The sequence below is a fragment of the Pecten maximus genome, chromosome 16 (assembly GCF_902652985.1).
Source record: "Pecten maximus chromosome 16, xPecMax1.1, whole genome shotgun sequence".
NCBI classification, from domain to species: Eukaryota; Metazoa; Mollusca; class Bivalvia; order Pectinida; family Pectinidae; genus Pecten; species Pecten maximus.
Window position 1 is genome coordinate 23,284,262 of NC_047030.1, and position 27,461 is coordinate 23,311,722.

At 33.2% G+C, this 27,461-nt stretch overlaps 1 protein-coding gene and 1 long non-coding RNA gene across 2 annotated transcripts; one reads left to right on the forward strand and one right to left on the reverse strand.

Moving 5' to 3' along the window:
• The first annotated feature begins 10 nt into the window (after positions 1-10).
• On the forward strand, positions 11-19,963 carry LOC117344859 (ubiquitin conjugation factor E4 B-like). Its single transcript, XM_033907708.1, is given in 27 exon segments — positions 11-181; positions 959-1,133; positions 1,512-1,578; positions 1,738-1,828; positions 3,093-3,228; positions 3,558-3,705; positions 4,730-4,874; positions 5,429-5,529; positions 5,761-5,875; positions 6,246-6,386; positions 6,879-6,995; positions 7,504-7,602; positions 7,967-8,080; positions 8,521-8,610; positions 9,186-9,291; positions 10,392-10,633; positions 11,182-11,309; positions 12,034-12,132; positions 12,856-12,880; positions 12,882-13,095; positions 13,551-13,677; positions 14,303-14,447; positions 16,088-16,222; positions 16,679-16,870; positions 17,133-17,307; positions 17,949-18,095; positions 19,073-19,963. Coding segments are annotated over 27 exon segments (3,351 nt in total). The 5' UTR covers positions 11-157; the 3' UTR covers positions 19,126-19,963.
• Positions 19,964-20,182: 219 nt separating this feature from the next.
• Positions 20,183-24,433, reverse strand: LOC117344860. Its single transcript, XR_004536269.1, has 2 exons — positions 22,687-24,433; positions 20,183-22,639 (listed from the first exon to the last, which is right to left on the reverse strand). It is a non-coding gene; the product is annotated as an uncharacterized LOC117344860 (long non-coding RNA).
• Between the last annotated feature and the right edge of the window lie 3,028 nt (positions 24,434-27,461).

Here is a 27,461-nt window from a genome sequence, read left to right on the forward strand (position 1 = left end):
GTCACGAATGATGGCAGGCGAGAGACATCAGAAGCAGTTCTTAATTCTTGATTGAAAGAAATGATATATTTTGCTTCGTAAGATGAAACAAATGTCTAAAATATACTTGGTTTGTACAAAAAATAGCTTGTAGATATATATTCAGCGTAAATACAACATGAGCGAACTTACACCAGACGAAGTGAGTATTTTTAGTTGGACACAATTTGCGTTGATCCATATTACGACTGCTTTGTTTACATACATGCTTTGATGTGTCAGATTACGGAGAATGCTTCCTTGACAACTCACAGATTTTTAGAGTACTATAGACTTTCATTGTTGGCAACGATAAATTATATTTCTCTATTACACAACATCCCTGTGCATATTTTTACACATTTAACAAAATACCCAACTGAATAATTAGTCAAATGATACAAGAAAGCTGGGAGGTGTATACCATACATGTACACTCATTATCAGTAGTTCATACTGTATGTGTATGATACTGTTAAATAACATTTTTACTACCATTAAAAAAGCACAAGGAAATACACATTGATTAAGAATAGAATTCAATAATTTGAAATTAAACGCCAGAAATGGCCTAGCTTATAATTATTGTCCTGTAGTTACATTGTAGAAGTTGCCATGGACATCAATCTTCAGAAATCATCATCCTTATTTATTATATTTGTGAAAAGAAAATAATAACCTTTCACTTCATCTACTGGATTTTCGAATAAACACATATTTATATAATATAATAATTATATAATTCAATCCCTTACTTGATGGCATGCAGAGCTTCACACTAAGAGAGATTATCTAATGACTGTAATAAGCTTAAGGGTTAATATATACCAGCTGCAGTTAATGTATTGCAAGGCTAGAGAGAATTATCTTTATTTTGTTCTTGATCATATACATATGATATATACTGGTAATTGATACTAATGAATTATTATGATTTTAGATTAGAAGACGGCGATTGGCAAGATTAGGTAGTCAGCCTAATCCATCCCCACAACAAGATGGTGCCTCACGATCTCAGACTCAAAGTCAAGGGCAGTCTCAAAGTCAATCACCTGGAGCCAGTGGTGGTAGTCAAGGAGTATCCATGGAAACCCAGCCAACCAGAACCCCACCTAGTAATTATTGCATCTGACCAAGACCAAAATACAAATTGAAATTGTTCTGTTATCTTGTAAAGACGTTTATCTTAAGCCATTCTTGGCATGAATGGAGAATGGTCTAGTTAACTATAGCTGTAAATGCAAATACCTGCTTATAAAAAGAGCAAACATAAAGCCTCTAGAATGACAGAATTGAATTGGTATTTAAAATAGAAAAGTTAAACGATTTTCACTTGTTTAAGTTTAATTCACATATATACAAAGTCCCAGTTTTTTTGGTGCCATCATATAAATTATAATATTTTGGAAAATGCTTGATGGTTGGCAAATTGTAAGAAAATGTGAACAAATTGAATAGTAATATATAAACACTGAATGCTTTTATCATTAAAGGTAGCTTGAGTGTGGATCCAGTAGCTCCATCCAGCATGGATATTGATTCAGAATGTTCTGAGAAAAAGTAAGTACAATCTTATCGGTTGAAGAATTGAAAATATGTTGTCCTAGACTTGATACTGAGAAACATATGTTTACTGTACTGTCCTTCCAACATAAGAAAATTAAATACAAGATACAAGTTTTTTTTTATGTTGGTAATGTTTTGTATGCTTGCTTGTAGCTTCCAGTCACAAATGGATGTTGATTCTGGCATAGAAAACCCCATGGAAGTTGATGATACGGAGATGAAATATGATGTGAAAAGGAAAAGGGTAAGATCACTGGAACTGAATATATTTCTATAGAATCAAGTTAAACTTATAGAGATATTGGAATTCTGTTATGATTTATAATAACTGTTCCTCACTAAATTGTGCATGTACTGCCAAGAAATGACTCCCTGATGCAGGTATGATCTAAAAAAAAAAAAATTTTAAGTCTTACATCTTTGAAGAGAATTTTTCTGAAAGTACCAGGCTTGTTCGTTGAAAAAACAACAACTGACATTTGTATTGTTATTTTGAAATTGATATATATATGTCTGCATTAAGTATGCTGACAGTGGCTAGTGTAGTCTACAATCAACCTGTTTAGGTACGCGAAATTTGTCCGTTATCAGTCTGAACCAAGTGTAGGCTGTGCCAATTGTAGTCATGCATGGTCAAACATTGCCTTTGGGACAAGCTGACATAAAAACCTTGCTTAGAGATGTCAGCTCATCATGTACATTCAAAACAATATCGATGAGGGATCCGCAGTAGGAGTGACAATACCGGTACATAGAAACAGTTGTCTCAAGTTTTAACTGATAGTTAAATATGTTAAACATGGTTTAATATGTAAGTTATATTAAAATGCCTCAACTGATAGTTAAATATGTTAAACATGGTTTAATATGTAAGTTATATTAAAATGGTTCATAAGCTAGCAGTGTGTCTATTAAAACATTACAAAACTATGTTATTCTATATCAATGTTTTATGAATTATTTGATATAAAATCCCCATACCTTAGACAACTAATTATAACTATTCTTATACTTCATTAAGCTTTAAAAACTTCTGGTCATTTCTCATATTTTTTAACACCATCACGAATCGTCTTTTAAAATAAAGAAGTGGGGATCAACGTGATCTTTACGGCAAAAAATCTTGAATTCAAACCCCATCATTTAAATCTGGAACAGCAAACTCCAGAAATAAGAAATTTCATTATTTCCGCAGTTGGTTTAATTTTCAGGATTCATGATGAAAATTGTTTTCATGGTTGCCAGATTTTCATTATAAACATAGTTGACTGTAGATGTAGTCTGTAAACATATGTTTGATACTATTTTCATATTTGAGATATCCTTACAAAACATGAATTATATGTTGGTAATAGTGTAACAGGAGTAATGAAAAATACCCTGCCCACGCTGAGGTTCAAACTAGCAACCTTTTGCGCTCCAGGCAAACATCCTACCATAAGACTAAAGGGAAATTCCTACTAGTCTGAGCTTGTAAGGTGACCTTATACTCTCTACTTTTACAATAGGATACCAGTATTGGATCAGAGGCTACCAAGGAACAGATGCTGTCAACCATCAGTCGAACCTTCTTGGTTTCTTGGAAAGAGGCAAACCCTGAAACATTATTTGTCCCTGACATCAGCTGTTGTGTGGAGGAGAATGGTGAGTGGATGAATCAAAACATTTCAAGATTTAGATTAAGCATTTATTGTTTTGTTTTCTCACCAAAGAAATCAGTTTTATTAAAAGTTTTATCATAAATATTTTTAAGATGTATTCTAATGCTGTTTTATTGAAATTTAAGATATTGTTATTGAAATTAATGCTTCCAACTATTGCTAAAGTATTCAACAAACGATTATTATAAGTACTGTGCTCTAAAATTTAGATCTCGTATATATTTAATGATTATTTGATATGTTTTTACAGAGAGCATTTCTGATAATGATCTAAACTTAAACTTAAATGTTTGCTTTTGTTGATCTTTTCAGATGACATTGATTACAAAGATCTCGTCAACAATGTTGTAATCGAGGTCCTATTGAAGATAAAAGACTGTAAAGACAATCCGGTTCTCAGACTCCGCCCACCTGTGGAGACCTCTGTGTCGCCACGCAAACACGGCTCTAGTCCAAAAGGGTAAGATTTTCTGTCTTTTGCTTAGTTTTATGAAGTATTACTCCAAACCTTGTCTGATCTAAGTACAACTGCATTTAGTGTCACTGGAGAAAAAAATGTTCATGGACCAACATCCAATATATTCATGTGTATATGATATAGTTCATCAACTAGGATTCAGAATACTTATGAGTATAGAGTGGTTTTTTAATATGCATAGATAATACGAACAAGGAGAGTAGGTTAAAGCAGAGTGATCGCTGCTTATTGCTGCCATATTTCAACCTAGCAGGCCATCATCAGAGCACATCTTGCTCGTGAAGTCAGCTGTATGTAGGTCATGGATGGAAACAATTATTATAAAATCACCAACAAGATAACATAAAAGTACTTATAACATAAAAGTACTTATTGTTAGGGATGAATATAGGAATGTAATATATATGAAATATAAGGCAGCTTCTTCAGCAAATCATAAAGAAATATTATGGAAAGCTCACGAGGTTCATGGGTAACTTTCCTACCAGCATATATATTATGGGATCAAGAGACTTTTAATTAATGACCACAGTAATGATAATTTCTTTTTTTGTGTGTAGCTTTCAGAGTATAGAGCTTCCATGTGTTCATAACATAATTATATGTTAAATGAAAAAGTACTTATTTTCGGTATTGTACAATTGAATGTTTCTGAACACTGTCAATCCAAAATGGTTGTATTGCTTGTACGGAAGAAGGGCTATCATATTTATTCAGACTGATAATAGTCTTGACAGTAAAATTTTCAAAGTCATACAAATAAAATATCAATTACTAGTAGTCTAGTATATATATACGATCAATCACCAGTATATATACGATAGTACAGAACAAAACCTCACTGTTCACTTACTGATAATTGAAAACTTGAGTTTCCCAGGTTTTCAAGAGGTCAATTAAGACTATGTTTGAATCTATGATAATTATTATTGATTCAATTTAAATCAATGTTTTTGGGAAAGAAATTGATAATTCAAAAGAAAATGTCAATATATTTCATTTGCAGAGCACTAAAGTTGGGTGCAGCTCCTCTACCTAAACGAGAATTCTCTCCTAAATACCCGTCCGAGAAAATTAAGGAGGTAGACATGATTAATTACCTCCTAGACTGCTATGAACGGGCTGGTATAGAGGAAAGGACCGCACCTATAGTGAGTACAACAAAGAGCTGATGAAAATACTCTTATCTTTGAGAAATATTTAAATGATGTAGACTGAACTGTGTTTTTAAATTTGTTCAGAATGATTAATCAAAGATGTCATTACCTGATGTCATGATGATCACATCTAATGTCTGCTCCGAAATTCATGGCATTCAGTAAAGACCCTAGGGCCTCTTGTTTAATGATAGTCAACTTCAACCGCATTTCATGTATTTGGGCAATTTATTATGCCTTTCAGAAATATCTTCTATCTTTGTGTAATAATAAATAAGATAATACAAGAAATGTTTTTCTAGCCAACAAATGTTAATGCCTTCATATTCAACATTCAAAGTCTATTGGAGATACATTTGTAAGAAAAAGTTTATGGATTTAGTGAACTATGCAAACATACAGGACTGCATCTATTTTGAACTGGAGGGGAAAAAACAAAACATTTTAATGTAAAAAATAACGAAATGAAATGTCAGAAGTTCTAGGCCTATAATTGAAATTATGTAAAATTTAGAGAAGTTATAGATAGTATCTGTTGGGTGTTACAGAAGGCGAGTATCCCGCCAATGAGTGTAATGTTGTCAGCGACAAGGAACCAGTGTGTATGTCATACAGTCCTGGTTCTTCAGGGAGTGCTCACACAGCCCAGGTATTTACAATGCTGGAAAAATATTGTTCCATTTTGTTTCAATCATCTATCAAAACAATTCATGTATATAAATTTCTCCGCTAGATTTTAAAGATAAAGTAAGCATTCATCTTTAATTTAGTAATAAAAGAAAGTTTTCAAACTCATTATCAAAGCAAAGTACTTTCTAATGGTGAATTTTGATAGATTTTTGTATCCAATTTTCAATAATCTGTTGATTTTTGTGTCCAGATCTATAGGTGGAATGTCCATACTCCTACCCTACCTTCTTTCACACAACCTGCCGAGAGGTTTCCTGTCCGAACTGGTTCAGACAACTTACCATGACAAAAATACATTCAATATGGTATGTCAGGTGCAAATTATATTGTAAATGTCTAGATAATATAGACAAATTATCATATACGGAATAAGTCATCCAATATGTTGGTCAGAAGCCCTGATTTTGCATATTTATGAATTATTTATATAATAATAAAATGATGTATCAGTCTTTGTGAGGTTGGCAAATTTAGAGGACGAGCGATTGCGGTTCCAAAATCACCAGTCATTAATCACATTAGACAAGTTGTCCCAATACAGAGGGTTGTTATATAGTAAAATCTCACGGGGAATCTAAAAATCGATCGTTATATACAGGTGGTCGTTAGATCAGGTTTGATTGTATTTGAAACCTTATGCCTACTGTTTATTTTACAATTTGTTTTCCTTTGTAGGTCTTTGGCCCTGTGATACAGAGTTTGACGCGGTTGATACATACATTATCACTAGATAATGAAGATTACCGAGATCCACTCACAGTGCTGTCGGAGTTATGTGAAGTAAAGAGTGGCAATTCTAGGCCTATATGTTCACTGGTAGGTATATGTATAAGCTTGCCAAACAAATGAAATTTTTCTGACAGTAAATGCCATTAGACTATCAGTACCATTATGACTGTTTCGAACTTTCGGTATTGCTCAAAGTTAAAGCAAGTCAGTTACCGGATAAATTCAGATAAATATCTATTAGTTAGATGCTGTATGTCTGCATATCAGTATTAATTTTTATTAATATTTTCCTGTAAGTATTAATTAAGATTAAATTAAAAATGATAAATTGCAGTACAGGGGCATACAACAATGAATTTCAATATAAATATGAATTAGATTTACTTTTCAACATGTACACATGCCTGCTTTTCTAGATTTATGTCATGGTAAGTCAGATGTGTGGATAGTATTTCAAATCAAATTTCATCATTTGAAATTTAAACTTCTATTAGTTGAATGTGAATTATCATATTCTCAATCTGTTTTGAGGAAATTATTGTGAAATATGAATTTCATTCTGGGCTTTTTGTTTGACAGATTGTCCAGCAGCCTAACTGGATACCTGAGGCACTGTCACAAGCCTCAGGCATGGAGTTGGAGAAGCTCACTTTGCTGGGACCATTTTTAGGCCTGTCAGTGTTTGCTGAGGATAATGTGAGTTGATTAAGGTTGAAATTCATTTTTCCAAATTCATAATTTGATATCAATTGATGCACAAATTATTTGTTTGCATCTTAATTTTGGTGTCAAATTAAAATTACACCTTTGTTTTGATATATTTTCTTGTTAACTTGGAGACATTCTAATTTTGCTCAATATGTCCTCATACCCAGTGTTATCTGTCAAGTTAGAAGTAAGGGAGGGAAGAATGATCTGGTGTTGAATTTTTCCCTGTTTTTGATATAAAAACTATGACTCATTTTTTAGTCGGTGAAAATAAAAACTATGACTCATTTTTAGTCGGTGAAAATAAAATGATTAATTTTTTTCAGTCGGTGAAAAAAAAAAAGATCTTAATATGAATAGTCAGTACATTTCAAATATGTTTTGAGTTCATCCAAGTTCAAGTATCCATTAACTAATTAACACGGGACGTTTTACAGTAAGATAGCATGTATTGCTCTTTAATGAAATAATACTTTCTAACTTGTTTGATTTCCAGACTAAGGTTGTGGAGAAGTACTTTTCAGGGCATCAACTTACACCAGAAAACACTCGACTAATTCACCAGTCATTACAACATGGAATGGAATATGTGCGGGTAAGTCACACTTAATATTAGTTTGACTTAATACTTTCAGATTTGCTGTTTTGCAACTGTGCAAATTTTAAAAAAAAAATCAGCTTTCTGTTCAAATCTGTTTCTACTCATTACATAGCCTTAAGAACACTAAACAAAAAATTACACCAGATTCTGCAACAATGAACAATTTTAGATAAATTGAACAAATGATATCTTTTTTCAAAATTCATACTTGGTGTAAAAAGTCTGAAACTAATCATAAAGATATTTAATAATTATAGACTGGTATTATGTATAATATAAATTTCTGTTTGATTCCATTTTCATATTTATCAATATTTGTTTTAAATTGATATTTGTTTTTAATTAATATTTGTTTCAGAGTGAACTATTTAAAGTCTTTCACAACATCCTCCTCAATTCAGAGAGTAGGGATGCGGCTCTTAACTTTATGGCCACAGCTTTATCCAGAAATCTCAAGAAATCACAAATCCAGGTAATTGTTGGGAGTAAAGTTGTTGGGTATTATACATAAATTTTATCCAGTATTATAATGGCTGTTCTAGAGAAGGAATGCATTTGAGGGGGACACATCTATTACCCGTAAAATATTTGAATGTTGTGTAAAAAATGACAGGATATAGAGGAAAACAAATAATAACATGGTTGATGCCATTGATTCACTATTAACAGTTTCTCAAAATTAATGGAGATATATTCCAGTAAGTGCTAGGGAAAATATTTAATATGGAATTATTAATTCAATATTAAATTGGAACTAACAATACTTCTGTGACTTACCTATTCATAATATAAAATAATAACGGATAATTAAAAAAATTATTTAGTTGTATCATGAAATTTTGTGATAAAATGGTAAAATTGCTTAATTCTTACAATCCATATTGACATGTTAATGTTGCTAATTAATTCCAGGTTGATGAGCGACTGGTATCTGGAGATGGCTTTATGTTGAATCTGCTGTATATACTTCAAAAATTATCAAAGAAAATCAATTTAGATAAAGTAAGTACCATTGTGGTCATTATGCTTATAATTTGTTTTGAATTCAATCATATGGAAGACCATAAGCTGTATGGTGGCAATGATATTCTTGTCATTCACGGAGCTAGCCAACTACTTGATTAATGTGAAGACTCTTCACAGGTTTTCTTGTGACTGTTTATATGTCATCCCAGCCAATCTTGAACTTCTCCTTTTTCACCTTGTCAGATCAGATGCCTTGAAGACAACACTCGTAAACTTGGCTTAAATTGCATGCGTATATCACAAATAATCATGCATCTTGTCTAGGCTTAAGGTTCAACCACCTCTCCTTTACATGCATACCTTTTGTTGTCACCATCATAAAAATAATATTGTCCTTGGAAGGTCTAGTAGGGGATTGTCAGACGCCTGCTGCCATGTAATGCTCAGCTCACCAGATTTAGCAGCAGGTTTATTGCTGATTCAGAATCTTATCAATGATGTGTATAATTATGTTCTACCAGTGACTGAGTATTACAGTAACCATCAATGTTATTCGTACTTCCAGTGTCCGAGTACTAAAGAGTAAATTTGAGTCGTGTTTTCATTTCCAGGTTGATGTTTACTACTTATTTCATCCCAATGCCAGAGTCAGTATAAAGTCAGAGACCAGACTGCGAGCTCTTCCTGATGATGCTGATAAATGGGCTCAAAGTCTTCGTAAGTGAATCCATTTAATAGTTATAAAACATGATTCGTATAGAGTTCCAGGGACATTGGCCTTGGATTGTTTCTAGAGTCGAAATGTTTACAGATTCTAGGGTTTACTTTATCACAGATTCAAGCAAGAATTGAAAAGCTTACAAGTTCTATGGATGAAATGTTTACAGATTCTATGGATGAAATGTTTACAGATTCTAGGGTTTAATTTATCACAGATTCAAGCAAGAGTTGAAAAGCTTACAAGTTCTATGGATGAAATGTTTACAGATTCTAGGGATAAAATGTTTACAGACTCTAGGGTTTAATTTATCACAGATTCAAGCAAGAGCTGAAAAGGTTACAGATTCTATGCATGAAATGTTTAAGATTCCAGGGATAAAATATCACAGATTCAAGCAAGAATTGAAAAGCTTAATACAGATTCTAGGGATAAAATGTTTACAGATTTTAGGGATAAAATGTTTACAGATTCTAGGGATAAAATGTTTACAGATTCTAGGGTTTAATTTATCACAGATTCAAGCAAGAGCTGGAAAGGTTACAGATTCTATGGATGAAATGTTAAAGATTCTAGAGCTGAAAATTGGTGTTTATACATTCTACTATTGAAATAAAATGCATAAAATTCTTGGGTTGACGTATGTACATACTTATTCTATAGCTAAATGTTAACAGATCTAAATTCTAGGGTGGAAATGGATATTCCAGTTAAGAGTTTAAATGTTCTAGGGTTGAAATATTTTGGTATTTTAGAGATAAAAATATCTTTTATAGATTCTTGGGTTGAAATGTTTATCAATGCTAGGGTACAGATGTTTGTAGATTCATTATACTTTACTGTGGGCTAGTAAATTCAACCATCCATAAGTGGAACAGTTGTATGCCAGACTTTGTCATTATCAAATAATTTAACCTACTTACCGAATCTACTATGTGGTCCTTTGTAGTCAGATAAATTCATGCAGTACCAAAATGACCAAGTTTGAACAAAATAAGTTAACTCTGTCTGATAAGTTTCTGCATGTACAATATTTGTTCAATATATCTTTATAGAATTTCATATACTGTATATGTGATAACGTGTATTTATGTAACAGAATCTCAAAAGACCCCACCATGGCAAGAACCAAAATTTCCCACGGAATGTTTCTTCCTCACGCTCCACTGTCACCATCTGTCCATCATACCTGTCTCCCGTCGCTACCAGAGACGGCTCCGTGCAATACGAGATCTCAACCGCATGGTAGAGGAGATGGAGGCAGCAGAGCCTCAATGGTCTCTCCTTCCTAATGCCTCAAGAAACAAAGAGCTCCTCAAAAAGTGGAAGTCCCAGGCACAAGTATAGCTTCATCTTTATAACGTTAAATGTTCACCATCGATACATCTAATATGTACCTTCATGTTTGAAAAAAAAAATTATGTACTGTCAACACATATATGAAAGATGCAGAACTTTCTCAAATCTCCTGTCAATTGTTTTACATATATGTAATTTATTTACAGTCTGATTGCAAGAACAAAATTCGTTCCAGGCATTTTTGAGACTTGCCAAATGGGCAGATGAAAAATATTGCAAAAGACATGTTAGAAATCTCTTTTAAAGATGAAAAAATAAGATCAATCTTGCATTATGATATTAATTAATATCATGATATATGATGGTCTTTGACAAGCCTTCTAGGATTTCCTGTTGTTCAAAATTTGCCTTTGCATTTTTTTCTGCACAGCAATAAAATTTGATGAATCAGATATGCTTAATAAACTTAAACATCTTAGTCCAAGAATATGTACATTTACTAAAAACAGCTCCAAAATATAACAAATTATAATTTCCCCTAGTTCAGTTTTGGTCTGTTTATCAATTTTTTGTTTGATTCTTCCTGACAGAGACTACAGAAGAGTAAGCTGTGTGCCGATGCGGCAGTGTTGGACGAGAGTCTATTGATGCATTGCCTGGAATTCTATAGTACTCTAGCAGACTACATACTTAAAGCCATGGATCCCAAGAATAGGGGGTACACATTTCAATTCAGTTTACAGAATATCGAAAGCAGCTAGGATTAATTATTATTGGTTCAAGCTGTATCTGTTAATCTATATATAAGTAATAAACCATGTGTCGTACTGATGTAACTTGTGTAAAGGACATACATTGTAGTTGTCATTTTCCTTGCGACAAGAGGAATTAAAAATTAATGTAATCTATACACAGGTTACGATTCTAAAACAGATTTAATTTAACTTTTACAAGTAAAATTCTTTGTCAAATGTTGGACCTTTAAGAAGCTTTAAATTCACCTATGATGAATTGAAATTTCACTCTTTATTGTCTTAGCCTAGTAAATTATATTAACCATCTCTGTACATATTTTAATTCTTACAGATCAGTCTTACTATTTGTTATGATATTATATTCTTCTTCATTTCCATTTTGTATATCATCTTAATTGACACATCTATTTAAACTTTCGCTCTAAAATGAAATACTGTAAAAATACTTACCTGCCGGGGATTTCATGTAAATATTTTAATTGATGTCTTAGTTTACTTGATGTAGAATTAAAAAATTGAACAAAAATAAAAAATTATTCATGGTAACTAAGATCTAATTTTGATTCACTAAATAGATGAAAACAAATTTCACTGTGAAATTATCTATCTGAGTGACAAAGTGTTTATTCTGATCAGTTTTTCCAAGGGCGAAGATGTGTTAAATAAACATTGGCACATTGGTTTCAGAATGACACTGCCACTACCAGATGACATTCCAATGCAGTTTTCAGCACTACCCGACTTTTACCTGGAGGACATAGCCGATTTCCTTCTGTTTGCCCTTCAGTAAGTACTCGATGTTTGGTGACCTATAGGCGAAGGACTGATATAATTTCCGTGACACCAGTATCTTTTTAAATGATAGTTAATTGTCATTAGGGACTGGAAAAGGGGCATCAGATCACTTGTTTTTGATGGATGCTCCATTAGACAGCTAGCTACTGTTAGCAGATCTATATTTCTGAAGGTCTGGTACTCAAAGTTAATTCTTCATTGAATTCATCTTTTTAATTGATAGTTACTATCAATATATCTGAATTGAGACGTACAACATTTTTCACAATAGTCTGTTGAGTTTTATAAGAACTCTCCTGTACATAATTATGATCTTGCAATTGCATTATAAATTTTATTCTAATTACGGGGCAGGCCTGCATACTTACATTTTCATGAAAGCACTTAGTAACTAGCTTAAATTATGTGACACAAAGACTTTAGATGCCGTTTGACTTCCAATTCATTTGCAATGATCTTCCTGTGGACCAGTGATAATATTTTAGTAAGTTTATGAAGATCATGATCAGGTTGCCATTATAATGAAAACCTAACCTATGTCCACCAGCTTTCCAGAATCCAACATTAAGATCTTGAAGGCGATTGAAACTGATAAGTGACAAATACTGAACTTTATGAAGTGTACCAGGTCAGTGTGTTAGAAATTTAATATTTAGATAATAATTTCTGTACATGTGTTAAAAGTCGTAATCTGTATTTGTATTTTCCTGTCAGGTTTGTGCCGCAGATATTTGATGATCCCGTGCTCCGACCGCATCATCCATGTCTTGGTAGTTCTGATCTGTAGTAGTACCCGCTACATCAACAACCCCTATCTCACTGCCAAGCTCGTCGAGGTCATCTTCGTCATGAATCCAGCGATTCAACAGCAGACTGCTAACCTTCACACTCGACTCCTCATGCACCCACTAGCCCTCCAGCATCTAGTGCCTGCTCTCATGACCTTCTATACAGGTACTGTGTATCGGTCTGACACACATGTGTTAAGCTTCTGTCAGGCCATATTGAATCATCATCATCATAAAATCATTTTCCCATGAGTCAAATTTACTTAACAACATTACTGAAAATGTCTTCTAGTAGAACTATGAAGTCTGGAGCCATATTTATTTTGTCCTGATACTGTTGATACTAAAGCGGTTTAGTTAACATTAGAAATTGGTTTTAATTATGTTGCAGCCCTACTAAATTTACCTACAACCACTTTCAAGCTTAGAAAATCATGTTCAAAGTATTCTTTGAAAAAAAATGAAACCAAGCCTAGATGAGATGTGAAACTTCCAAAATTGGTTTATATTTTGTTAGAAAATGTAAATTACAATCATCAAACAGACCTGATTTTACCAATCATGATTTTTTTTCTAACGATAGCTAATTAAGGTATTTATATTTTCATTTTGTTTCCTTAGAAATTGAGACGACAGGGGCAAGCAGTGAGTTTTATGACAAGTTTACAATTCGTTACCATCTCAGCATCATCTTCAAAGCCATGTGGAGCATTCCAAGTCATCAGCTGAGGATGATTGATGAGGCCAGGTAACACATTGCTCTCCTCTTTGTTGGTTTCTAATGATTTAAAAAAAAAAAGCCACATTTTAATATGTCGATGTAAGAAATTTGCTACATTGTAATGCCATGGTATGAGCTGAGCAGTAACTATGTGACTGTCTACCACTATATTGATGTAGGAAATTTTCTACATCTGGAAGCCATGATAGAAGCTGAACATGAATATCCGACTGTCTACCATTTTAGTAAAAGATAGTTTTTGATCTTGGCCTCACAATGTAGCAAATTTCCTACCTTGATATAATGGTAGACAGCCAGATAGTTACTAGCCTTAAGGACAACTGTTGCCATGTAAACCCTCTTCTCTTGACAGCCCTAATAACAAGTTTTGTCAAATGTTTTGGCGTTTGTACTTGGTGCAAGAGTACATTAAATTAGTTTCAGAAACATTGGTAGGTTTTATTACAGCATGGGAAAGCATATAAGATAATGTAGATGTGCATGGTATTGATAAATAATTTTCACAATGTGTAAAAATATCTTTATGATTATTACAACTCTATTGTTCAGACACAAATTCATTTCTTTAAAAGGACATTTACCTAGTATTAAACTGTTACAATGTTTAACTATAATTTTGATGTTTTATCAGGAATGGTAAACATTTTGTGAAGTTTGTAAACATGCTGATGAATGATACAACATTCCTGCTGGACGAGAGTATGGACTGTTTGAAGAGGATCCATGAAGTCCAAGAAGACATGGAAAATGCAGTGGAATGGGCCAAACAACCAAAAGTAAAACTCTTATTTTTATGCCCTCGCCAAAAAATGGTCAGGCATGTAGGTGTTGCCCATGTCTATCAAGTCTTGTCCCGTCCCGTCCAATCCCATCCCATCATGTTTCAATGTAAACACTTACTAATTATTAGATGATAGCAGCTTCATTCTTTGACAAATTTTGGTCAAACTAAAGGTCTAGTATGAGTATAATTCGGACATAGTTATGTTTCAGGGTTCCAAGGTCATGGCCAAGGTCACACTTGCTGTATAGAAAATCACCAACTGATTCAATTTAAGCACTTAGCAACTTCATTCTTTCACAGATTTTGGTCAAAATTTATGCGAAGGTCACATGGCAGCGAGGGGCATTTATGTCTTTCAGACATTTTGTAGTTGAGTCTGTATATCTCTGGTATAACTTTGTCTTTAACTAATTAACAATTAACATACCTTGTTGAAGATCAAGGTTGGTGAGGGCTAGGGCTATTCCAGTAAAATATCTACCAAATGAAAGGACTTTTGATATGATGAACAGGAACAACCAACAGAAATGATGTAATTAAAACTGTACCGTATGATAAGCTGCCTTTTCCCAAGCACTCGTGCTGCATAGAATTTTTTTTATTTCTTGAGTCCTCCTGTGGAACATATATTTTACTGGAAAGATCTTGATATTAACTACTAATACTTTTAGAATTTGTCCAACATTGTCACGGCACTAATTAGAATGAGAGGTGCATTTATTTTTACAATTTCAAATTCACATGGCTTTTTTTTTTTTTTTTTTTTACAAATGACAATTCAACTTGCATATTATTACCTTTTGATTATTATAGGAGTATTCGTAGAGACCAGCAATGAAGATATGTTGTTCAAGTGATACGGGTTAGGGAGGAATGTATAAATGATAATATTTGATTAAATTTACTGTGCCCAAGAAATAACTCTAGTCACCTAAAATTTTATTCTTACACTGATATTTACACTTCCTTCTACAGTAGCTGCTATTTCTTGGTTTTGACGTTGATTGAAAATGATATGGCCAAAAAATTTATTTAAAAATGAGTACATTATTATGTATTGCATTTCAGAGACAGCCTATTTTATGTATTTAGTTCATTATTAACTTCAAATCTAATGTGTTGTTATAATTATATATGATGATAATTATACTTTAATATAAATAATGTTCTTGACATGTGTATATTAAGTTCACATGGTTAATATCAAGTAATTTCTCATCTATGCATAAATATTGCATGAACTTGTCCATCAGAATTAGATTTTGGAACATGTGAAAAGTCATATTTATTCTGAATATTAAGAAAGTTATGATGATGGTAGCAGGAAGCCAGTCATTTTATTGTTATAAGGGAAGTAACTCAATTCAAATTCCTATTTTCAAATTCCAATCTAACAACATGTGAGTTAATTTTAATATTTTATTACAGGATATATCTATAAGCGAATTTAATTTTTCAACATGACTGTGTTTAGTTATGACATAAATAATAATAAAAAAAAATTAATAAATCAGAGTCATGGAGAAGTAAGTAGTTTTGGTTCTTACTTTTTTAATTGGTATAACCCAACCTCTCAATCAGAAACTATACATGGTATTTATATGTTAAATATTCTGTGTTTTTGCTTTACAGGAGGAACAACAATCTCGACAGCGACAGTTGGCCATGGATGAGCGACAATGTCGCTCCTATCTCACATTAGCTACAGAAACCGTGGACATGTTCCACTACCTGACAAAGAAGATTAAGGAGCCTTTCCTCACACTGGTATGTCATATATAAGATAAAAGATGCTGAATGTAACAGGGGAAACTAGATTTTTCTAGTAATCAGTTGCAGAATTATAATTTTCTGAGGCCTTTCCTGTTGTATATTTGTGTTATTTCTGGGTTTCATTTTTTCCTTGTTGATTAATGACACTATGGTGTATTTTTATACCATATTTCACTTGTCTTTTAACCTTCTATAAATTCATAATCTTGTTTTTATAACAAACTTTTATCAGCACTGCCCAAGTCTGTTACCAGGTTGTATTAGTTTGTACACTGTGCTAAGTGGAAAAAAAGTCTACCTGGCCATTAACTCAACATTAGGATATTTAAGAGATCACCAACATAATATAATAACATGATTATGATATTCCTTGTTATATATTATTTGTTAGGCCCCATTAAAAAGATGTATTGATAAGTGGCTTTTAAAACTCAATTTTACTATTCACAGGAACTAGCTGACCGATTAGCTGCAATGTTGAATTTCAACCTTCAGCAACTCTGTGGATCAAAATGTAAAAACCTGAAAGTAAAGAATCCAGATAAATATGGTTGGGTACCACGTAAGTTGCTGAACACACTCACCGACATTTATCTACACCTAGACTGTGAAGCCTTTGCCAAAGCCATAGCGGATGATGAGGTTTGTTTGCTTGAAAAAATCTATTAAAAAGAATTATGATTATAGAATTAGAGCTTACTTGAATAAAGATATAAAGATAGATTCGAATAAATTAATTCCGACAATTGCTTAAAACTCAAGAAAAATTTATTTGAAGGAAGCCACCATAAAAAAGAAAGAAAAGAAAAAATTATTATATAATTAATTTTTGAAATTTTAAAGTCCTTCCGAATTTGAATCTTGAAATGTTTGTAGACTGTCATATAAAACTTGGCGTTTACAGAGATCTTACCGTAAAGAGCTATTTGATGATGCCATTGCTCGGATGACACGGGCCAACATCAAAACTCATAATGAGATCGAGAGGTTCGGGTCACTGCAGAGTAAAATTGATGAACTAGTCAAGAAAAAGAGAGAGGCAGAAATTGATTATGGTGATATACCTGATGAATTCAAAGGTAAATTGATTATTGAATTCTTTGTTTTGTTTTGTTTAGACCACATAAGATTGATATACATATATATTTTGTATTGTTTAGATCCTGTAGATTTGATATAGATATATTTTGTATTGTTTAGATCCTGTAGATTTGATATAGATATATTTTGTATTGTTTAGATCCTGTAGGTTTGATATAGATATTTTTGTATTGTTAAATCCTGTAGGTTTGACAGATATATTTTGTATTTTTTAGATCCTGTAGATTTGATATAGATATATTTTGTATTGTTTAGATCCTGTAGGTTTGATATAGATATATTTTGTATTGTTTAGATCCTGTAGATTTGATATAGATATATTTTGTATTGTTTAGATCTTGTGGACATGATATAGATATATTTTGTATTGTTTAGATCTTGTGGGCATGATATAGATATATTTTGTAATGTTTATATCCTGTAGGCATGATATACATGTATGTATATATATATTTTGTATTGTTTAGATCCGGTAGATATTTTTTGTATTGTTAAATCCTGTAGGTAAGATATAGATAGGATTGATATAGATATATTTTGTATTGTTAGGATTAATATAGATATTTTTTGTATTGTTAAATCCTGTAGGTATGATATAGATATTTTTTGTATTGTTTAGATCCCCTAATGGACACACTGATGGTAGACCCTGTGATATTGCCAAGCGGTGCCATAATGGAGCGAGGGATCATTATGAGACATCTCCTCAACTCTCAGACTGATCCATTCAACCGTCAGCCTCTTACTGAAGAACAGCTCCTGCCTGGTAGGTAGACACAGACTGTTTGAGTGGCCCCTGTATATAACAACTCCCTGTCTTAGGTGATCGCACTGAAGACTGGCCAAAGCTGTTTCCTGTATATTGGTCTGTATTGAGTGAATCTCTGCCCTACTTCACAGGTGACTGTGATTTTAGGTCCCTAACTATTCTAATGTCTGCAATAAGCAACCTACTACAAGGTCATGATATTGGGCCAATAGCATTCTGGGATAAAGGCCTACATTGTTTGTTCAAATGAATGACCTTGAAATACTTTCAAGGTCACAGGGGTCAAATAACTTGAAATCTTTAAATGACTTCTTCTTGATATACAAAAGGCCCAGTCATGATATTGACCCGGTAGCTTCTGGGATTAAGGCCGACCAAGTTTGTTTAAATTAATGACCTTGACCTACTTTCAAGGTCACAGGGCTGAGATGTGTCAAATGTTGGTTTTAAAAGCAAGCATCCATCAGTGAACACATCAGAACTTAGGTGACCGTTAAGGCTCCTGGGCCTCTTGTTTAATAATAATTTTGAGAAATTCTACCATTCATGAATCAACACATTACTGTTGTAACTGCAATATAATAAACAATGTTTACACATACCTGTAATTAATTTTGCTGAAATTTACAAACAGCTTTACAAAGTATGTGTCAACAGCAAGGCCCATGGTTAGTTATGATACAGTAGATGCCTAACATTTGATATGATACTTCTGTTAAATTGCAACCAGAATAGTGATTTTAGGCTTGCAAAATATCACTGGATATGCTTGTGTACTAAACTGACAAAGACGAACCAGTTGTCTGTGATCTCTCACTGGCCTTTCTTGATGAAATCAGGAAAATGATGCATAGTTACTAATTCAAAGCTGTACACAGTATGATATCAAATGGAAAAAAGATTAGACTCTGAACTTTAGTAACTTTCATTGAGATGTTTCAATATGACAGAGTTGTTATTGTCTTTTTTTTCAGCCACTGAAATGAAGGAAAAGATTACCAAATGGACTCGACAAAGACGGCCTTAGTATTGAACAAAGACCTCCTGTAGGCCACTAACCACTGAACCTCAGGAAATGCCGTATAAAGATGAATTTGGACTGTTCAGCACCAAGAATAGTGTGCCCTGTAAACAAGTCAAGTGACACATGTGGAACAAGTCATGTGACACATGTGTAAAAAGTGTCATTTGACACATGTGTAACAAGTCATATGATACATGTGTAACAAGAGTCAAGTGACGCATGTGTAACAAGTCATGTGACACATGTGTAACAAGAGTCATGTGACACATTTGTAACAAGAGTCAAGTGACACATGTGTAACAAGTCATGTGACACATGTGTAACAAGTGTCATTTGACACATGTGTAACAAGTCATGTGACACATGTGTAAAAAGTGTCATGTGACACATGTGTAACAAGTCACGTGACACATGTGTAACAAGAGTCATGTGACACATTTGTAACAAGAGTCAAGTGACACATGTGTAACAAGTCATGTGACACATGTGTAAAAAGTGTCATTTGACACATGTGTAACAAGTCATGTGACACATGTGTAAAAAGTGTCATGTGACACATGTGTAACAAGTCACGTGACACATGTGTAACAAGAGTCATGTGACACATTTGTAACAAGAGTCATGTGACACATGTGTAACTAGAGTCATGTGACCCATGGATAACAAAGAGTCATGTGACGTATGAGTAACAAGAGCCTTGTAACCCATGTGTAACAAAAAGTTATGTGACCTGAGGGTAAGAAGAGTTACTTTTGGAATATAAAACCTTTGTGATTTGTTAACAAGTCATGTGACCTGTTGAAAATAGGAATCATGTGACCTGTTGGAAATAGAAATCATGTGACCTGTTGAATATAGAAGTCATGTGATCGGATGGATGTGTCCTGTTAAAAATAGAAGTCATGTGATCGGATGGAAATAGGAGTCATTTGACCTGTGTGAAATAGGTGTAATGTGACAAGAGTCGTGTGACTGGAGAAGGAAAATGAATGTGTTGTGTAATGTTTTTGTGATCATGATGTATGTAATTTCTTTATAAAGACACTGATCTAACACCATAATTACCCATGACATAATGATTAACCTTTCTGAATTTTAATAATTTAATACATTTGCTGAATTTGTTGTATTCATTATTTTGTATTAATTTCACTGAATATATCTTGCTCTTTGGAACTGCCTTCAATATATAAGGATTTTTCTTCTTTCTTTTTTTTATTTTTTATTTCTTTTTATTATTATTATTTTTTTTTTTTTTTTTTTTTGCTTTTTTTGAGGATAACTCAGGCATTTATAAACAAAGGAAAGGCGATCAGTAAAATGTTCATGTTTTGTATATCACATTGCTTGTAAAAAATTGTTTTCATACTTCACAAGGTTTTGAACTACAGTACCTGCACATCTAACATTCTTAGTTCAATTTACACTCCATAATATATTAAATACAAACCACCCTGTCTCACCACATAAATGTGTCAAGAGTATTCTCTAACAAATGGAAGTGGTTTCTCTACAAATAGGCTTCTTAATTATGTTACCGTTTTGTCAAATTCAGACAAAATATCTTGTAGTTATACCTTCTTTTTGTGATAAGTTTGTCTTAGATGTGTTGTGAAACTTTAGCCAGTACTGCTCAATGAAACACAAAGTAACTTGGAAGGTTGGATGAAAGGACAGATCAGGGTTTGGTATACTGAGATTTGTACATCTGTGGATTCAAGATTTTCTGCTGCTTACTTTCTCAGCCAACATGATCAATTCATAGGGAATTTTTGGGTTGTGATTTATCTTGGAGGATATTCTGGAGACTTGTGTTCCTTTAATGATATCCTCATATCAAGTGTATCCTAAGCTTACTCTCTCCAGCAACTCTTTGAAAGTCAATGCATGTTACCAGTTTACACCTAATATAACGTTTGTGTATTTTCCATTATTTTTGTATTTTGTTCAATAATTTTGCATTTGTACAAAGTTTGTCTTGCTAACATTTCTTACCTTCTCCACATATTTGTTTGTAAAGAGGTAGTGCACCACGATTACAAAGGTATAGGAAGGGAGGTTAATTTTGTATCAAGGGATTAAGTGAAATATTTATTTTATAAAATTCAATGGAACCAAGATAGGTCAGGCTTTTGTTAGATACATAAGTCTGAGCAAATATGAATTTAACAATTTTAAATACATTGTAATATGATTGTATACATCATATATTCGTAGGGGCAAAAATCCCTCTGCTAAATACTACCAGAATTTCGTATTTATTTCTTTGAAAATGTCATTTAAGAGAAATGAAAACAATATCTTGCTGGCTTCCATTGTGTGATATTAACTATAAGATTGTTCGTAATGAACTATGTATGTGTGTGATATAAGTATTTTGGTCAGAGTGACTTTAAATGTCAAGACAATGCATTTATAGATATTCTTATAATTTAGTCGCCATAAACTTCGTATTACATTTAGTTGGTAGGGTAGAGTTGTCTCCCATGGTGAAGATATGGTGTCAGAGCTGCTAATGTGTTCTTTTTGTTTGAATGTGCAAAATTCTGGATAATTTTATTTTTATTAACATCAACATTTGTCTGAATTGAATTTCGTCACTAACAGCATCTTGTATTAACCCTTTCAACCCTAGGAAACTTAAGTGGACTCTGCCATTTATTCATCATTTGAAGTCCAATATGGTCAGTAGGGGTGAAAGGCTTAATATATATACATATATTGAATTTGTCCTGAAGTTTCATACTTTGTACCTAGATTTATTTCTTCATTACCAGTTAACTGTGAGAGACTAGACGGTTACACTCATGCCTTTCCATCCGTCCGTCATGTAGAATCATACAATGTGGACAGGGGAATGATTCATGTTTGTAGATGGATTTATCAGAAATAGTCAAGGTCACAAGGGTCAAAAGTGAAATCATATCTCTCCATTAACATCTTGTCATAGATGGAATGGCATTTAAATTTTGCAAGTCGGCTTTCAACCATAAAATATTTTACAGGAAAAGCTAGGCAACCATGCATTTTCACTTATCAGCTAAAAGAAAATTCAAAGTTGATCACAAGCATGAATAGTTAATTCTAAAATAATCATGCATCTGATGTAGTTAAACATTTGTACAGCTATGACAAGGCGATTTACTCTGTAGGTTGTTTTACTACTTACACATATGCCAACAAAAGGGTGATTTGCTCACCAGCTGAACGATTACATCAATTTATATATTAATTCATAATTAACTATAGACATATACATGCTGTTCTTTTTTGAAACCAGAAAGATACAATATTATAGATTATTTAAATAAGGAAGGTTTGCCCACAGCTTAATCATTTAAAGCATTTAAAGCACATTACCATAATTGTGCATCAACAAGTCATGGTAAATAGAATTGTCACTTAAGAAGAAGAAAAAGATAGTTGCACAAGATTGACTGATCATGACCGTGGATTAACATGAAGAGTGAATTTACTTTAAATTTATACCACAATGAATAAATTGATGACCTGTGACCTTTGGTAATCAATATATCCACAATGAATAAATTGATGACCTGTGACCTTTGGTGACCTACGTGATGATCTTTAACATAATTTTACATGTTATAAAAAGTATAAATGGTAATTATGTCACCTTAGTTAATATTGATGAAACAATTTGACCTATGGCCTAAATTAACCTCTGTAATGACCTTTACAGAATTTGTCATTAATTTAAAACATTCAAAATATTGTTAAGTATATCATTCTGGTTAATATTGATGAACAGTTTGAGGTATACTTACAATAGTCTGGGATTATTTCTGATTGATTAAAGGTTTCTCACAGGGTTATTTTTCATTTAAAATCATTAATGCATGTACATGCATAAAGGCGGCATAGCCTTTCTAAAGTCACTTTTTTATTACATCTACAGCTTGTTGCATGCAATTAAACTTTTGATTTTTTTTTCTTTGCACTGTAATCGGTGGTACTGTCTGTTAAATGTGACATTTATTCTCCCATGATTTACTTCTTAACAAACAAGTTTATTTATTATATGTTCCTTGGGTTTATATAACATTGAAGTATTAAGCCGAGACTATCGATGATATTGTAGGACTGCTTGGTTATGGTGTAGCAACCAAATCAGGTCATGGACAGTGATTGTCAGTACACTTGAATTGTGATACTATAATATTTCAAAAGCAAGGTATCTTTGTAACCTGTCTTCTAGACTTGTAAGTACGATTATGTCTGCGAGTGATGTAAATGAGAAAAAATGGGATATAGCTAAAATATAACTTAAATATTATTGTACAAAACACATGTATGTTATGTCTGGTGCCAAGCACATTAATGAGAGGTTTTATGAATGTTGTCTGCATATATGGTATCCTTCATATTTCAAGCCACAAATGCTGAAACATGATTATATCCTTATCTTTAAAGAAGAATAAAGGAGTTTTAAGTATAAAATTATCAAGATTCTTTAAAAAAAATCTTTCCAGACTTTCCCTGCCTCTTTTTATAGTTGGGGTTCTTTGCAAAATGAATAATTTATTCAGAAGCAGTTTACCTAGTTTGTACGAGAAGATCAATTTGTGTGTTAGCAGGGGTCCTTCATTTTTTCAAAGAAAATTAATTGGAATGATGACCTTTTGTTAGCTCATGCTGTAGTGCTTCTTCTGTTTTCCATTTCATTTAAATCGCTACTAGTCCTAAATACCTGAACAGATTTTGATGAAATTTGGTCTGGATCATTATTTGGCAAGGGAGATCCAATGTTGCAAAAACAGGGGGTTGTGGCCATGGCTTCTCTGGGGCCAGAGGGGTGGGGCACAATAGGGAAAAAAAGTAGAAAAATATTTGTAATATAACTTATTTTTTGCCAGCTAGGATTACTGAAATGTCCAGGTGAGCAATGCAGGCCCTCTGGGCCTCTTTTTGTTGTGAGACTTAGATGTAGTGAAATATTGCTGTCGATTGTGTGTAGAGATAGAGAGACAAGTGACGATGTGTGCTTACTTGAATTTCCAACATTGAGACATATTGCGAATCCTATTTCAACCACAATTCAGAGTTATGATAAAGCAATTAGAGGTTGGGGTGTTTAAATAGTCGGATTAACTGGATGTTATCAGCAGAAATTGACCTGGTACTCGTGGAGGTATTCATAGGTCCAGCATTTGTTTTTGGCCAAGTTCACAATTGTTGTGTATTGCACTATCAAATATTTAGCTGTTTTGTGGCATTGCCAGGATGACTTTGATATAAAATTTGGACAATTAAAAACAATCATTAAATTGTATTGTAAATTAATATATGGTTTTGTGTTTCTTTTGCCACCATCATCAGATAAAGTAAAGCGCCCATTGTTCATGTGTATCTATTGTTAAACAATAGTTATTGTTTTCCAACCCAAAAGTACTTTAATGATTATTTTCAAATTTCAAAACCATGTTTTGAGACTGACTAGAAAGAATAACATGTAGCTGCCTGGGACGGACTAGGTTGGCATTACTAATCCTCATACAGTACTCAAGTTTCATCTCGAATTTAAAATTCCTCTAGATTCTGTTGCCTTTTGTCAAAAAAGATCTTTCTCGAATTTGATATGCTGATTCTACTTAATTTGCACTTAGCTGCACAAATTCAATTCTGATATTGATCAGAAATAACGAAATGGTTAGAAGGATCTTTATCAACTATACAGGTTTCCCATAGTTGTACAAAATAACTTTCAGGAAATCTGAAGGCTTGTTCAATAATTTAAACGAAATCATCCTGTTTGTCCATACCTGTTTGTAATAATGTTTGCAGAAAGAAGATTCAAAGCCAAGATCGGGGCCATTCTCCTACAAGGAGGTTAGTTATTTCGAAATAAATAAGGATGTTTTCAAACTATCCTGGTGTGACCAGTTGAATAACCTAGGCTGTAGATAACGTCATTCATTCGTCAATATTCCAACTTAAGATATGAGTTTATCAAAACTCCAACTGAAAACAAGAATTTATAAATAAATAAAAAAACTCTCAATAAGAAAACGTGCATTTATCTATACTTCAACTAAAGTCGTGTGTTTATCTATGCTCCAACTAAGACGTGCATTTATCTATACTCCAACTAAAGACGTGCATTTATCTATACTCCAACGCAAGACGTGCATTTATCTGTGCTCCAACCAAAGACGTGCATTTATCTATACTCTAACTAAAGACGTGCATTTATCTATACTCCAACTAAAGACGTACATTTATTTATACTCCCAACTAAAGACGTGCATTTATCTATACTCCAAATAAAGACGCACAATTATTTATACTCCCAACCAAAGACGTGCATTTATCTATACTCCAAATAAAGACGTGCATTTATCTATACTCCAACTAAAGACGTGCATTTATTTATACTCTAACTAAAGACGTGCATTTATTTATACTCCAACTGAAGACGTGCATTTATCTATACTCCAAACTGCAATCAACACTCGGGAAACACATCTACATGTATAATACTATAGCCGCAAATATATCGCCGAGGAGAATACTTTAGTGTGACCGCTTCGGACTACTAAGCCAGAAGTACTGGATTTGATCCCTAGAGAAGGCATTAGAATGAGCAATTTATCATTAAAAAGAAAACTCTGCTACATATCATGGTTATAGAACTAAAACCCACCAAATATCGGAGATTGGTCAAACACAAAGGAAATGTTGACAAGATATTGACATAAACAACCATAAATAACAATTAAACATTGACGAATACAATTTCTGCTAGAGAAAACAACTTCATAGCAGTATTGTAAAGCCTACCAAGACTGAAAGATATCGTGTAGAAATATCTCCTAAATGTTCTCGAATGATAAGGCCAATGACTGGCGCTTTCACACTGTCATCACACTGCTGTGTCTAAAACAAAGCACCACAAAAGATAAAATCGCCAAGCGTCAACATAGGATAGTTAGATGTACTCTTATACCCCGGTGATTGACCATATGTGAAGAATTATATTTTTGTACGTGTGATAAACTTTTAACATGGACGTACAAACTAGAGGAAAATGTCACAAAAAGTACATATTATTTATGATATTTATATATTGATCCTTCCCTTTGGAAGATATATTTTTGGAATTTAGATGAAAAATTGTCGAAAGATTAGCTCTAGTCGTGGTACTGTAAAAGGACTCTTCAAATCTTCCCCGTCAACCTCAAGCGTAAAAAAAACCCACTTTGTTGTTTAATAACTCTGAAAATATGAATTCAATAAATACATATGTAGCTAAAATTAAACAGTGCTGGACAAATGTGTTAAATATGCAACTAGTTGTGGCCCGTATTATCATACGATTACCAATATACTAGTACATAGCAATTGATATTATAAATACAGACGTTAGATGGCTACCGTCATCAATAAAAAAAAAACAATTAAGAACAAAAATGTCTCTCCCTTAATGTATTATCATCGGATTACCAACATACATAAACTATTATACATAGAGAAGTCGAGTTGCTACCTTTCTCCACACAAACAGACGTTAGAAAACTAACCCTCCTTATACTATCAAACATGGCGCTGCACTCTCAAACTTACGTAAGATCCTACCTTGAAATGCCGGCGGTGATCTTACTAATATTTTAACCTCAAGAAATTCTCGAAGAATTCTACTAAAGACACATCAGATATTAGCTTATTTCAAAACAAATTCAGAGTTAGGTAAGTATAGAGCCAAAATTAATTAAACTACAGCGTACAGCTGTTCCGTCCTTCAAGGACTTATCGGTGATGCTAGGGACGTCATACAGCTGTTCCGTCTTTCTAGGACTCGTCAGTGATGATAGGGACGTCATACAGCTGTTTCGTCCTAGGAATCGTCAGTGATGCTAGGGACGTCGTCCAGCTGTTCCGTCTTTCTAGGACTCCTCAGTGATACTAGGGACACCATACAGCTGTTTCGTCTTTCTAGGAATCGTCAGTGATTCTAGGGACGCCATACAGGTGATTTGTCCTTCTAGAAACAGCAAGGTTATAGACTCCAAACCATGCATAAATGTTTTGTTCCTTCAACTGTTATTCATTTCTATTGAATAACTGATGCAACCAAACAGAACCTATAAAGCTTTGACTCATAAAAAGAATTAAATACAAATGAATAAAACAATGCAAGAAATAAGCCATATCCATGCTTTTTCAGTTTTTGTCTACGTAAGCTTATCCTTTCTCATAATGCCGGTTACCTACAAAGCAAGTAATACCTTTTGCAGCTTGCCTTAAGACTTGAGCACAATATTTATGTGGACAAACGTGTCAGGAATCCTGAAACTTCCTTTTTCACGTGCTCTCGATAC